This window comes from Artemia franciscana, chromosome 8 (assembly GCF_032884065.1).
Source record: "Artemia franciscana chromosome 8, ASM3288406v1, whole genome shotgun sequence".
Taxonomy (NCBI): Eukaryota; Metazoa; Arthropoda; class Branchiopoda; order Anostraca; family Artemiidae; genus Artemia; species Artemia franciscana.
Genome location: NC_088870.1, coordinates 46,487,768 through 46,500,303, shown reverse-complemented (window position 1 = coordinate 46,500,303; position 12,536 = coordinate 46,487,768). Strand labels below are relative to the sequence as shown.

Below are 12,536 nucleotides of genomic sequence, written 5' to 3'. Positions count from 1 at the left end.
ATATATATATATATATATATATATATATAGATATATATATATATATATATATATATATATATATATATATATATATATATATATATATATATATATATATATATATATATATATATATATATATATATATATATATATATATATATATATATATATATATATATATATATATATATATATATATTGGAACAAATTAATTTAAAGTTAGATTCTTTAAGTTAGTGTTAGATTTAAGTTATTTTAAGTTAGTATAATTAGTGTTAGAGTTACTGTTACAAAGGTGAAGTCAAGTATAGCGTCCAACTGATATCGGACTTCTTTACCCATGAAAAAACCTAATGTCGCTTAAATTTTTACCTGTTTAAATGTTCTCTGGAGCACTGGCATCTGGGTTCGGATTTGTCTCATGGTTGAGAAAGGGATTAACTGTATATTTATTTGTATATATCTATCTACATCTCTCCCAGCGTTGGGCACTTGCCTCATCGGCAGAGCGTGTCAGTATTTTAGTATGAAATAAGTTCGACATGAAATTTTTCGAATTTGTTATGGTTTTTACTTTCCTTTTACTACAATCATTAAAACAATAAATGTTTAGTCGGATAAGGATTTAGTGCAGCGAATAATTTGTCATTGAAGAAAAGAAATTAACTGGATAAGACCAAACACTGAGAGATCAGGCTTAAGCAGACTAAAGTTGTGCATAATATAAAATCATTTTTTGACTAGCATAAGACACAAGGATGTCACTAACTAATTTGCTATGGCTTCATGATCAAATTATAATGCAAAATAAAAAACTTTTATTCAAAAATTATTTTTGTTTTTCACTACAACTGATGTAAATTATGCAACTACGAAAAATGAAATATTGCAAAGGAAAATGGGGATTTTCAAAAATACCCAGAATTGGTTGGGAATTACTGGGTTAATTGGATTAATGGTGCAGAATACATAATTTATCGGTAGCAAGTATAGCACACAAAGATCCCATTAACAGTGATTCTGCTTTGATTTGATGAACAAATTATTATACAATGTAAAAAACGTTCATTAAAATAACTTTTGTTTTCACCCAAATTATAGCGAACATTGTAATTAATAAAAATGAAATATTTCAGGAGAACACGAGGAGTTCTAAAAACACCAAAATGGAGCAATACGAGAAATCGATCAGGAAATGCTTGGCTAATATGATTTATGGAAAAGCACAGCCTGGCTGTAGTAATTTGACTATTTTTATGTGTTAAATATACTTGTTACCAACTTAACATTATAAGCTATGCTTTATCAAATTTAATTCTAGAAGCAAGTACTACCACGAGTTTTCTTGATATACGCTAGATGGTGATTTCCACTCCACTGTTTTAAGTTATCTGGTTGTTCATAATCGACAGAAAAACTCAATTTTAAAAAAAAACCTGGTGACAGTAAACGACCAGTGTTGCCACCATCAGCACACTTGTACTATTTTAATTAATTTATTGCAAAATAGATAATTTGCCTGCCTTTTGCTTGAACTTTCCGCCTGCCTTTTGCATGAATTTTTTGCCTGCCTTTTGCATGAACTTTTCGCCTGCTTTTTGTTTGAACTTTTCGTCTGCCTTTTGCTTGAACTCTTCACCTGCCTTTTGCTTAAACTTTTTGCCTGCCTTATGCTTAAACTTTTCGTCTGCCTTTTGCTTGAACTTTTCGTCTGCCTTTTGCCTGAACTTTTCGCCTTATTGCTTGAGCTTTTCGCCTGCCTTTTGCATGAATTTTTTGCCTGTCTTTTGCTTGAACTTTCCGCATGCTTTTTGCTTGAACTTTCCGCCTGCCTTTTGCTTGAACTTTTCGCCTGCCTTTTGCCTGAACTTTTTGCCTGCCTTTTGCTTGAACTTTTTGCGTGCGTTTTACTTGAACTTTTCGCGTGGCTTTTCCTTGAACTTTTCGCCTGCTTTTTGCTGCTACTTTTCACCTGCCTTTTGCTTGAAGTTTTCGCCTGCCTTTTGCTTGAACTTTTCGCCTGCCTTTTGCTTGAACTTTTCGCCTGCCTTTTGCTTGAAATTTTTGCCTGCCTTTTGCTGAACTTTTCGCCTGCCATTTGTTTGAACTTTTTGCCTGCCTTTTGCTTGAACTTTTCATCTGCCTTTTGCTTGAACTTTTCACTTGCCTTTTGCTTGAGCTTTTTGCCTGCCTTTTGCTTGAACTTTTTGCCTGCCTTTTGCTTGAACTTTTCGCGGGCCTTTTGCTTGAACTTTTCGCCTGCCTTTTGCTTGAAATTTTTGCCTGCCTTTTGCTTGAGCCTTTTGCTGAACTTTTCGCCTGCCATTTGTTTGAACTTTTTGCCTGCCGTTTGCAAGAACTTTTCGCCTGCCTTTTTCTTGAACTTTTCGCCTGCCTTTTGCTTGAGCTTTTGGCCTGCCTTTTGCTTGAGCTTTTCGCCTGCCTTTTGCTTGAACTTTTCATCTGCCTTTTGCTTGAACTTTTCACCTGCCTTTTGCTTGAGCTTTTTGCCTGCCTTTTGCTTGAACTTTTTGCCTGCCTTTTGCTTGAACTTTTCGCGGGCCTTTTGCTTGAACTTTTAGCCTGCTTTTTGCTTGATCTTTTCGCCTGCCTTTTGCTTGAACTTTTTGCCTGCCTTTTGCTTGAACTTTTCGCGTGCCTTTTGCCTGAACTTTTCACCTGCCTCTAGCTTGAACTTTTTGCCTGCCGTTTGCTAGAACTTTTCGCCTGCCTTTTTCTTGAACTTTCCGCCTGCCTTTTGCTTGAGCTTTTTGCCTGCCTTTTGCTTGAGCTTTTCGCCTGCCTTTTGCTTGAACTCTTCGCCTGCCTTTTGCTTGAACTTTTCGCCTGCCCTTTGCTTGAACTTTTTGCCTGCTTTTTGTTTGAACTTTTCGTCTGCCTTTTGCTTGAACTCTTCACCTGCCTTTTGCTTGAGCAATTCACCTGCCTTTTGCTTAAACTTTTTGCCAGCCTTATGCTTAAACTTTTCGCCTGTCTTTTGCTTGAACTTTTCGTCTGCCTTTTGCCTGAGCTTTTCGCCTTTTTGCTTGAGCTTTTCGCCACTGATACCCAAAGATAATAAACCAAAGAAACATGCTCAAGAGAACGGTTGAACGGCTTTTCGCCTGCTTTTTACTTGAATTTTTTGCCTCCCTTTAGCTTGAACTTTTCGCCTGCCTTTTGCTTTAACTTTTTGCCTGCCTTTTGCTTGAACTTTTTCCGTGCCTTTTGCTTGAACTTTTCGCGTGGAACGTTTTGCTTGAACTTTGCTTCTGCATATTGCTTGAACTTTTCACCTGCCTTTTGCTCGAACTTTTTGCCTGCCTTTTGCTTGAGCGTTTCGCCTGCCTTTTGCTTGAACTTTTTGCCAGCCTTTTGCTTTAACTTTCCGCCTGCCTTTTGCATGAATTGTTTGCCTGCCTTTTGCATGAATTTTTTGCCTTTCTTTTGCTTGAACTTTTTACCTGCCTTTTGCTTAAACTTGCCTGTCTTTTGCTTGAACCTTTTGCCTGCCTTTTGCTTGAACTTTTCGTTTGCCTTTTGCTTGAACTTGTGCTTGAACTTTTCACCTGCCTCTGCTTGAACTCTTTTCGCCTGCCTTTTGCTTGAACTTCTCGCCTGCCTTTTGCTTGAACTTTTTGCCTGCCTTTTGCATTAATTTTTTGCCTGCCTTTTGCTTGAACTTTTCGCCTGCTTTTTGCTTGAACTTTTCGCCTGCCTTTTGCTTGACCTTTTCGCCTGCCTGTTGCTTGAACTTTTCGCCTGCCTTTTGTTGAACTTTTCGCCTGCCATTTGCTTGAACTTTTCACCTGGCGTTTGCTTGAACTTTTCACCTGCCTTTTCCTTGAACTTTTCGCCTGGGTTTTGCAAGATCTTTAAACCTGCCTTTTGCTTGAACTTTTTGCCTGCCTTTTGCTTGAACTTTCCGCCTGCCTTTCGCATGAATTTTTCGCCTGCCTTTTGCATGAATTTTTCCCCTTTCTTTTGCTTGAACTTTCTGCCTGCCTTTTGCTTAAACGTTTCGCCTGCCTTTCGCTTGAACTTTTTGCCTGTCTTTTGCTTGAACTTTTTGCCTGCCTTTTGCTTGAACTTTTCGCCTGCATTTTGCTTGAACTTTTCGCCTGCCTTTTGCTTGAACTTTTCACCTGCCTTTTGGTTGAACTTTTTGCCTGCCTTTTCCTTGAACTTTTCGCCTGCCTTTTGCTTGAACTTTTCGCCTGCCTTTTGCTTGAACTTTTCACCTGCCTTTTGGTGGAACTTTTTGCCTGCCTGTTCCTCGAACTTTTCGCCTGCCTTTTGCTTGAACTTTTCGCCTGCCTTTTGCTTGAACTTTTTGCCTGCCTTTTGCATGAACTTTTTGCCTGCCTTTTGCTTGAACTTTTCACCTGCTTTTTGCTTGAACTTTTCGCCTGCCTTTTGCTTGAACTTTTCGCCTGCCTTTCGCTTGAACTTTTCGCCTGCCTTTTCCTTGAACTTTTCGCCTGGCTTTTGCAAGATCTTTAAACCTGCCTTTTGCTTGAACTTTTTGCCTTCCTTTTGCTTGAACTTTCCGCCTGCCTTTCGCATGAATTTTTCGCCTGCATTTTGCTTGAACTTTTCGCCTGCCTTTTGCTTGAACTTTTCACCTGCCTTTTGGTTGAACTTTTTGCCTGCCTTTTCCTTGAACTTTTCGCCTGCCTTTTGCTTGAACTTTTCGCCTGCCTTTTGCTTGAACTTTTTGCCTGCCTTTTGCATGGACTTTTTGCCTGCCTTTTGCTTGAACTTTTCACCTGGTTTTTGCTTGAATTTTTCGCCTGCATTTTGCTTGAACTTTTCGCCTGCCTTTCACTTGAACTTTTTGCCTGTCTTTTGCTTGAACTTATTGCCTGCCTTTTGCTTGAACTTTTCGCCTGCATTTTGCTTAAACTTTCCGCCTGCCTTTTGCTTGAACTTTTCGCCTGCCTTTTGCTTGAATTTTTCGCCTGAATTTCGCTTGCACTTTTTGCCTTTTGCTTGAACTTTTTGCCTGCCTTTTGCATGAATTTTTTTCCTGCCGTTTGCTTGAACTTTTCGCCTGCTTTTTGCTTGAACTTTTTGCCTGTCTTTTGCTTAAGCTTTTCGCCTGCCTTTCGCTTGAACTTTTTGCCTGTCTTTTGCTTGAACTTTTTACCTGCCTTTTGCTTGAACTTTTCGCCTGCATTTTGCTTGAATTTTTCTCCTGCCTTTTGCTTGAACTTTTCACCTGCCTTTTGCATAGAATAGCATAGAATAGCTATTATTCATTCCATAAATAAAAAAATTAACGGACACAATTCTAGAGAGAAGAGACTAGTTAAAACGTAATAGTAGTATATTGGGCCCTCAGTTTTTAGAGGTCTGGCACTAAAAGAGAACAAAAGCAACGGTCTAGGACTGCCTATAGTACAGATCTATCTCCATTCTATACATTATTTATTTCTTATTTTTATTACCCGGTCATTCGTATAAATGTGGTGGTCGTAAAAACATTCGAGGGGGGGGGGTCATTAAATTTGAATGTAAATGTTCAAAGAACTTGAAACTGTTTGGAGGGCAATTAGCCCCCCTCTCGCACCTTTTTTTGCTACCCGGCCCACTCAATTATCCAGGACATTTGATCATGAATTTGACATACCCATTTTATCCAGAATAGTGGAACATCCTAACAATATACCTCAGGGGATAAAAGAACCCCGACAGTTCCTGACAGTAGGAAAAGAGTTTTTTTCTGACACACTAGAAAGACAGCAGAAAGAGCATGTTTGATCTTGGGTTGGTACCTTATTATTGACTCGAAAACTTCAATAATCGTTTTCATGGCAAAGAGGAATACCCATTTTGATAGGGGGAGGGGGGTTCTTAAAAGACCCCAGAAATTAACCAGAAACTAATTGTCGCTATATTAAGATTTATTTTTCTATTTTTATTTTATTAAAACAATTACATTCAAACAGTTCGTGGTAACGAACTGTAGTAAGGAGCGACCAGGCTCAATAGTAAACGAAACTCTAAAAAACGAAATTTTGATGCTAAAATATACATAAAAAGAATCGGATTTTCATGCTGATTTTAAATATATAAGTTTCATCAACTTTAGTCTTTTTCATCAAAAGTTACGAGCCTGAGAAAATTTGCTTTATTTTGGAAAATAGGGGGAAACAACCCGTAGAAGTCATAGAATCTTAACGAAAATCACACCATCGGATTCGGCGTATCAGAGAACCTAGCAGCATAAATTTCAAGCTCCTATCTACAAAAATGTGGAATTTCGTATTTTTTGCCAGAAGACAAATCACGGGTGCGTGTTTATTTGTTTGTTTGTTTTTGTTTTTTTTCCAGGGGTCATCGTATCGACCAAGTGGTCCTAGAATGTCGCAAGAGGGATCATTCTAACAGAAATGAAAAGTTCTAGTTCGCTTTTTAAGTGACCAAAAAAATTGGAGGGCACCTAGGCCCCCTCCCTTTGCTCATTTTTCTCCAAAGTCAACGGATCAAAATTTTAAGATATCCATTTTGTTCCGCATAGTCGAAAACCATAATAACTATGTCTTTGGGAATGACTTACTCCCCCACAGTCCCTGGGGGAGGGGCTGCAAGTTATAAGCTTTGACCAGTGTTTACACATAATAATCGATATTGGGAAGTGTAGAGACGTTTTCAGGGACAGGCCTATGTGGGTAAATCTTTCCTAGGAGAAATATGTCATGGGGGAAGAGAAATTCAATGAAAAGGGCGCAGGATTTTTTAAAACTACTATAAAAAAAACAATGATAAAATAAACATGAAAAGGTTTTTTCAATTAAGGAGAAAGTAAGGAGTAGCATTGAAGCTTAAACGAACAGAGATTATTACGCATATGAGGGGCTCTAAGTATACTTTAGCATAAATAGCGAGGTATTCAAGAGGAGATAAATACCTCGCTTTTTATGCTAAAGCATTTTTAGCAATTTCAACTATTTACTCTACGGCCTTTTTGGGGTCATTCTTAAAGAATTGAGACAAAACTTACGATTTAGTGTAAAGAGCGAGGCATTAACGAGGGTACAAACCCCCTTATATACATAATAAAAATATAAGAATATAAAAGTTTGTTACGTAAGTTAATTCTTAAGTAAGTTTTTTTAATTCTTAAGTTCTTAATATTTTTTACTAATAGAAATGTTAGTTAAAAATTAAAAGTTATAGTTGCCTTTTTATGTAACCGAAAAATTGGAGGGCAACTAGGCCTCCTTCCCCACCCCTTATTTCTCAAAATCATCTGATCAAAACTAAGAGAAAGCCATTTGGCCAAAAAAGGAATTAATATGCAAATTTCATTTTAATAATCTGTTAATCTGATTCAATACAAAAAATTCAATAAAATTGGACAAGTCCTATGGTGGAGAGCCAAAATCAAACATGCATTAATTCAAAAATTAATTAAATTAAATTTCATAAATTAAAGGAAAAAAACTAGTTTTTTTTAACTGTAAGTAAGGAGCGAAATTAAAATTTAAAACGAACAGAAATTACTCCGTATATGAAATGGGTTGTCCCCTCTTCAACGCCGCGCTCTTTACACTAAAGGTTTTAATTGTTTTAAAATTGGAATTGTGGCAAAGAGTCAAACTTTAGCGTATAGAGCGAGACGTTGAAGAAGGGACAACCCATTTCATATACGGAGTAAATTCTGTTCGTTTTAAGTTTTAATGTCACTCCTTACTTACAGTTAAAAAAACTTTTTTTTTTCATTTAATTCAAAAGAAAGATGACTATAGTGTTTATATTCCAAATTTCAGGTCTGGCTCATAACTCCAAAAGAAGAATTGTATTATATATATATCTAAATAAAAATAAAATAACAATCAAAATAAGCATTGCTTTAACTATTCTTGACTAACAAATACTCAATGCATTTTACATAATTATTTTTATTTGGCGAACAATACAATTTTGCAATATAATTTGGAGTACAAACAAAAGCTTGTGCTCCAGACACATCAACACCAAAAAAAATAGCTTTTCTTTAGAAAAAAAAAAGATTGGAGGTTGCTTCCAAAGGGAGTTATGACTCCCTGTCAAATATCTAGAATTTTGTAGGCTATAGTTTCCTGATTTTAGGCGTTTACCCCCCCCCCCCCCCCGGCGGAAAATACCCACAGTAGAAAATACCTAGTGGAAATACTTAGTCAGTTTTTGACAGTAGTGGGTACCAAATTAAAAAAAAGAAAAGAAAAAAAGAATAAAAATAATGTAGGCGCATAATCATCAAAATTAAGGTAAAAACACACGGCACCGAAAATTTTAAGAAGGTTTAGCTTTCCTTTCAAAGCAAAGTTGGCTTTGGATACCAACACATTTTTATTGTTTAAGTTTTTACAAACGAAGGCGTTGTCAAATTCTACGACTTTGTTTTTTTCTTATCTTCCAAGTATAAAACTACCACAAATAACCATTAATATATAAAAGAAACCCAAAAAGAGCAGGAATTAAAATAAATAACCGAGTCAAACTCAAAATGAGCAAAAATTAAAAGGAGACAACCCCCATGTCTTCTCAAGACCAGAACATAATTTGCACTTTACTAGAAAAAAACAAATAACCGTGTACTGTCAGTTAATATTCATATTCTGATGACTTATTCCTTATAGCATTAATACTTCTTTATTTATTTAAGTCACAAAAGTGAAAACATTTAAAATATATTTTGTTTTCAGTAAAGTGTAAATTATGATCCGGTCTTGAGAAGCTGTGGTGGCCGTCAGCCCTTCTCATGTTAATTTTGGCTCGTTTTGAGATTGACTCGGTTATTTACTGTAATTTATGGTCGTTGGGTTGAATTCATTTACTAATGGTAACTTGTGGCAGTTTTTTGTTTGGAAAATTAATTAAGTTTATTTCTACTCATTTTTGGCGTATGGAACTCTTTACAATTTTTTGGCAAACTTGTTTTATGGAAAAACTTTTTTTTAAATTAATTTCTGTTTTTTTATTGATATAGTCTATTTTGGGAAAAAAAAATTATCTTTTTTTCTATTAAACTCCATAGTTTTCGCTTTGAATATCATTTGAATTTATTTCTGCTCATTTTTGGTCTAAAGAGACTTTAGTTTTCTTTAAAAACTTGTTCCATATGTTTCCCATTAACAAATACTATCTGTTATATATTATATAGCCCAAATTATATATTTCCCATCAATTCTGTCACTTGCCTTTGTCTTGCCTCATATTAAGCTGAAAGAAACTAACGAAGAAACCAATTTATTCGCGTGGAGTGAGGGATAATTTTTCGCAGGGAAAGGTTTTTCGGGGGGGGGGGGGAGTGGTAAATGCCGGCCATCTAATTTTATATTGTATAATTTAATACGTGTACTTACGTCTCATAGCGGCAACACCAAAAGGGTGAAGTTAGGTTAATCATAATGATGTATACTAAAATATGATGAAAATAGAATACTTTAGCAACAAAATTATGGAAACTACAACAGAGAATTGTGGAAAGCGGACCGAACAGAACAAAATATATTAAATATGTAACCTAACCAACTCTGTGTATTAAGTATTTAATCAAAATATACCTGCAAAGCAGTTTATCTCACTGAGACTGCGCTAATTATCTCCGAATGCAAACAAAGAAAAGGGTTTTACTCTGATCAAGAGGTTTGCTGTGAACTCTGTAAAACGTAAGTACCTTATTACGCGACGACAGATTTTGTAAAATTTGATTAATACCTATTTTTCTTGTAAAATTTATTACTCCTTGTACGTATGCAGGTATTCAACCATGGATCTTACCTATTCTCATTTGTTCAAGCATGTCTTTGCCCACAAATGAGCGCAAAGCAAGAGAAACTGCCACACGAACTGCACCCGCTTGTCCAGTCGGTCCACCACCATCAACAGATGCATCTACATCAACTTTGTTCATAAAACCCGTAAATTGCAGAGGAAAAAGCAGCTAAAATAAAAACAGTCAATCATCGAATGGCAAAAGTACAGGCTAAAGTAGGTCCCAGGAAGGTATTTTGAAGTACCTATCTCTACTCCCTCTTTTTCTAGAGGATCCTGACCTTTGATGACCTTTAAAAATATGTGTGTTATAAAAGCGAAACCTTGCAAAATAGATCTTCTGCTTGAATGAAGTACAACAAAATTGTTTTCAGCTTCACAACTTTGCTCAATCCCAAATTATAAGGTCTTAAAGATATTAAATAAAAAAAAACAAGTTTTTTTTAACAAAAAGTAAGGAGCAACATTAAAACTTAAATGAACAAAAATTACTCTGTATATGAAGGGCTTTTACTCCTCAGTGCCCGGCTCTTTATGTTAAAGTTTGACTCTTTCTCTTAACTCAACTTTTTAAAATAGTAAAAAACTTTAGCATAAAGAGCAGGGCATTGAATAGGAAAAGCCCTTTCCATATATGGATAATTTTCTGTTTGTTTTAAGTTTTAATTTTGCTCCTTACTTTTAGTTAAAAAAACTTGTTTTTTTTATTTTTAATTTTTTTTCAATTTCTGGACTTTTTGAATTAATGCATGTTTTGATCTTGGCTCTCCACACTTAAGTAATTAAAACGAAATTTGCATATCAATTTTTTTTGGCTAAACGGCTTTCTTATAGTTTTAATTAGAAGATTTTGAGAAAAAAAGGAGCTTTTCTTACAAACGTTTTCATTAGTGAAAAAAATATGTAACTTACAAACTAACTTATGTAATGAACTTCCATATTTGTATTTTTTTATTGCATATATGAGGGGGTTCAACCCCTCGTCAATACCCCACTCTTTACACTAAAGCTTAAATTTTGTCCAAATTCCTTAAGAATGACCTCTGAATCACAAAGGCTATAGAATAAATAGTTGAAGTTACTAAAAATACTATAGCATAAAGAGCATGGTATTGCAAGGAGGTAAACCCCTCATATGCATAATAATTTCTGTTTGTTTTAAGTTTTAATGATGCTCTTTACTTTCAGTTGAAGAAAACTTTTCATATTTATTTTTTCATCATTTTTTGTAAATAATGCTAGAAAATCCAATGCCCCCTTCATTGAAATTCTCTTCCCCCATGGAAAGATCCTCCCATGTACCCCCCATCAAATTCCCCCTCCCCCAAACCATAAAAAATCCCCCTTAAAACGTCTGTACACTTCCCAATAGCCATTATTATATGTAAACATGGGTCAAAGTTTGTAACTTGCAGTCCTTCCCATGGGGACTGTGGGAGAGTAAGTTGTCTCCAAAGACATAGTTATTAGGTTTTCCAACTATGGTGAATAAAATGGCTATCTCAGAGTGATTTTGATGTGGTGACTTTGGGGAAAAAATGAGCATGGGAGAGGATGTTTTCAGGTGCCCTCGAATTTTTTTGGTCACATAAAAAGGGCACTGGAACTTTTAATTTCCATTAGAATAAGCCCTCTTGCAACATTCTAGGACCACTGAGTCAATACAATCACCCCTGGGAAAAAAACAAAAAGAAAATAACAAATAAACAAGCATCCATGATCTTTCTTCTTGCAAAAAATGCAAAATTCCACATTTTTGTAGATAGGAGCTTGAAACTTCTAAAATTGGGTTCCCTGATATGCTGAATCTGATGGTGTAATTTTTGTTAAGATTCTATGACTTTTAGGGGGCGTGTTTCCCCCTATTTTCTAAAATGAGGCAAATTTTCTTAGGTTTGTAACTTTTGATGGGTAAGACTAATCTTGACAAAACTTATATATTTAAAGTCAGCATTAAAATGTAATTCTTTTGATGTAACTATCGTCCATTTTTTAGAGTTTTGGTTACTATTGAGCCAAATTGCTCCTTACTATAGTTTGTTACCATAAACTGTTTGATGCAAATACATTTTCTAAATTTTGAAGAAGAAAAAACATTGATATGGCTCAGAAATCTACTGAAATAATAGGAATTGCATTTTCAGAAGTAAAGGCAGAGAAAAAGCAACTGGTAACTGAAAATTAAGGTAAAATTTTGTTTTGTCAAACTTTCAATTTTCAAAAACTGAAACAGGTTTCAAAAACCTGTCATGTAGGCAAATATCAGAGCCCTCTAGAGGGAGATGGAGTGGAGGTGGGTACTTTAAAATACCTTCCCAGGATATACTTTAGCCTGTAGACCCATCCCTAAAAGTTTCATTTTCCTATCCTAACCTCTTTCCAAGATAGCAAGAAGTTAGCAAGAAAGACTTCTTGCTATCTTGGGAAGGGCTTAGGTTAGGAACATGAAACTTTCAGGGATGAATCTACAGAATAAAGTATGTCTTGGGAAGGTATTTTGAAGCAACTACCTCTACTCTCTCTCTAGAGGGCCCTGACCTTTGATGACCTTAAAAATATGTGTATTATAAAAGTGAAACTTTGTGAAATACATCTTCTGCTTAATTGAAGTACAACAAGATTGGGTAAAATTCTAGTCAATTGACTTCTTGCTATCTTGGAAAGGGTTTAGGTTATGTTGTGTTTAGTGCTTTTATGCTTATGCTTTGCTGCTTATTATCTTATGATTGTTGTTTGCTTATGTAGTTTTGTTGCAGGTCGGTTGGCTTAATAAATTAATCTACTTG

The 12,536-nt window shown here is 35.4% G+C and overlaps 1 protein-coding gene across 3 annotated transcripts in view; it reads right to left on the bottom strand.

The window, feature by feature from the left end:
* Positions 1-12,536, bottom strand: part of LOC136029838 (pre-mRNA-splicing factor 18-like) — a 34,396-nt gene that overhangs the window by 16,453 nt on the left and 5,407 nt on the right. For all 3 annotated transcript variants that reach the window (XM_065708295.1, XM_065708294.1, XM_065708293.1), the window contains exon 2: positions 9,757-9,919. Coding sequence is in view for 2 of the 3 variants with exons in the window: in XM_065708294.1 (XP_065564366.1) it covers positions 9,757-9,919 (163 nt within the window). In the remaining variant the exon portion in view is untranslated. The remainder of the gene's footprint in view (positions 1-9,756; positions 9,920-12,536) is intronic.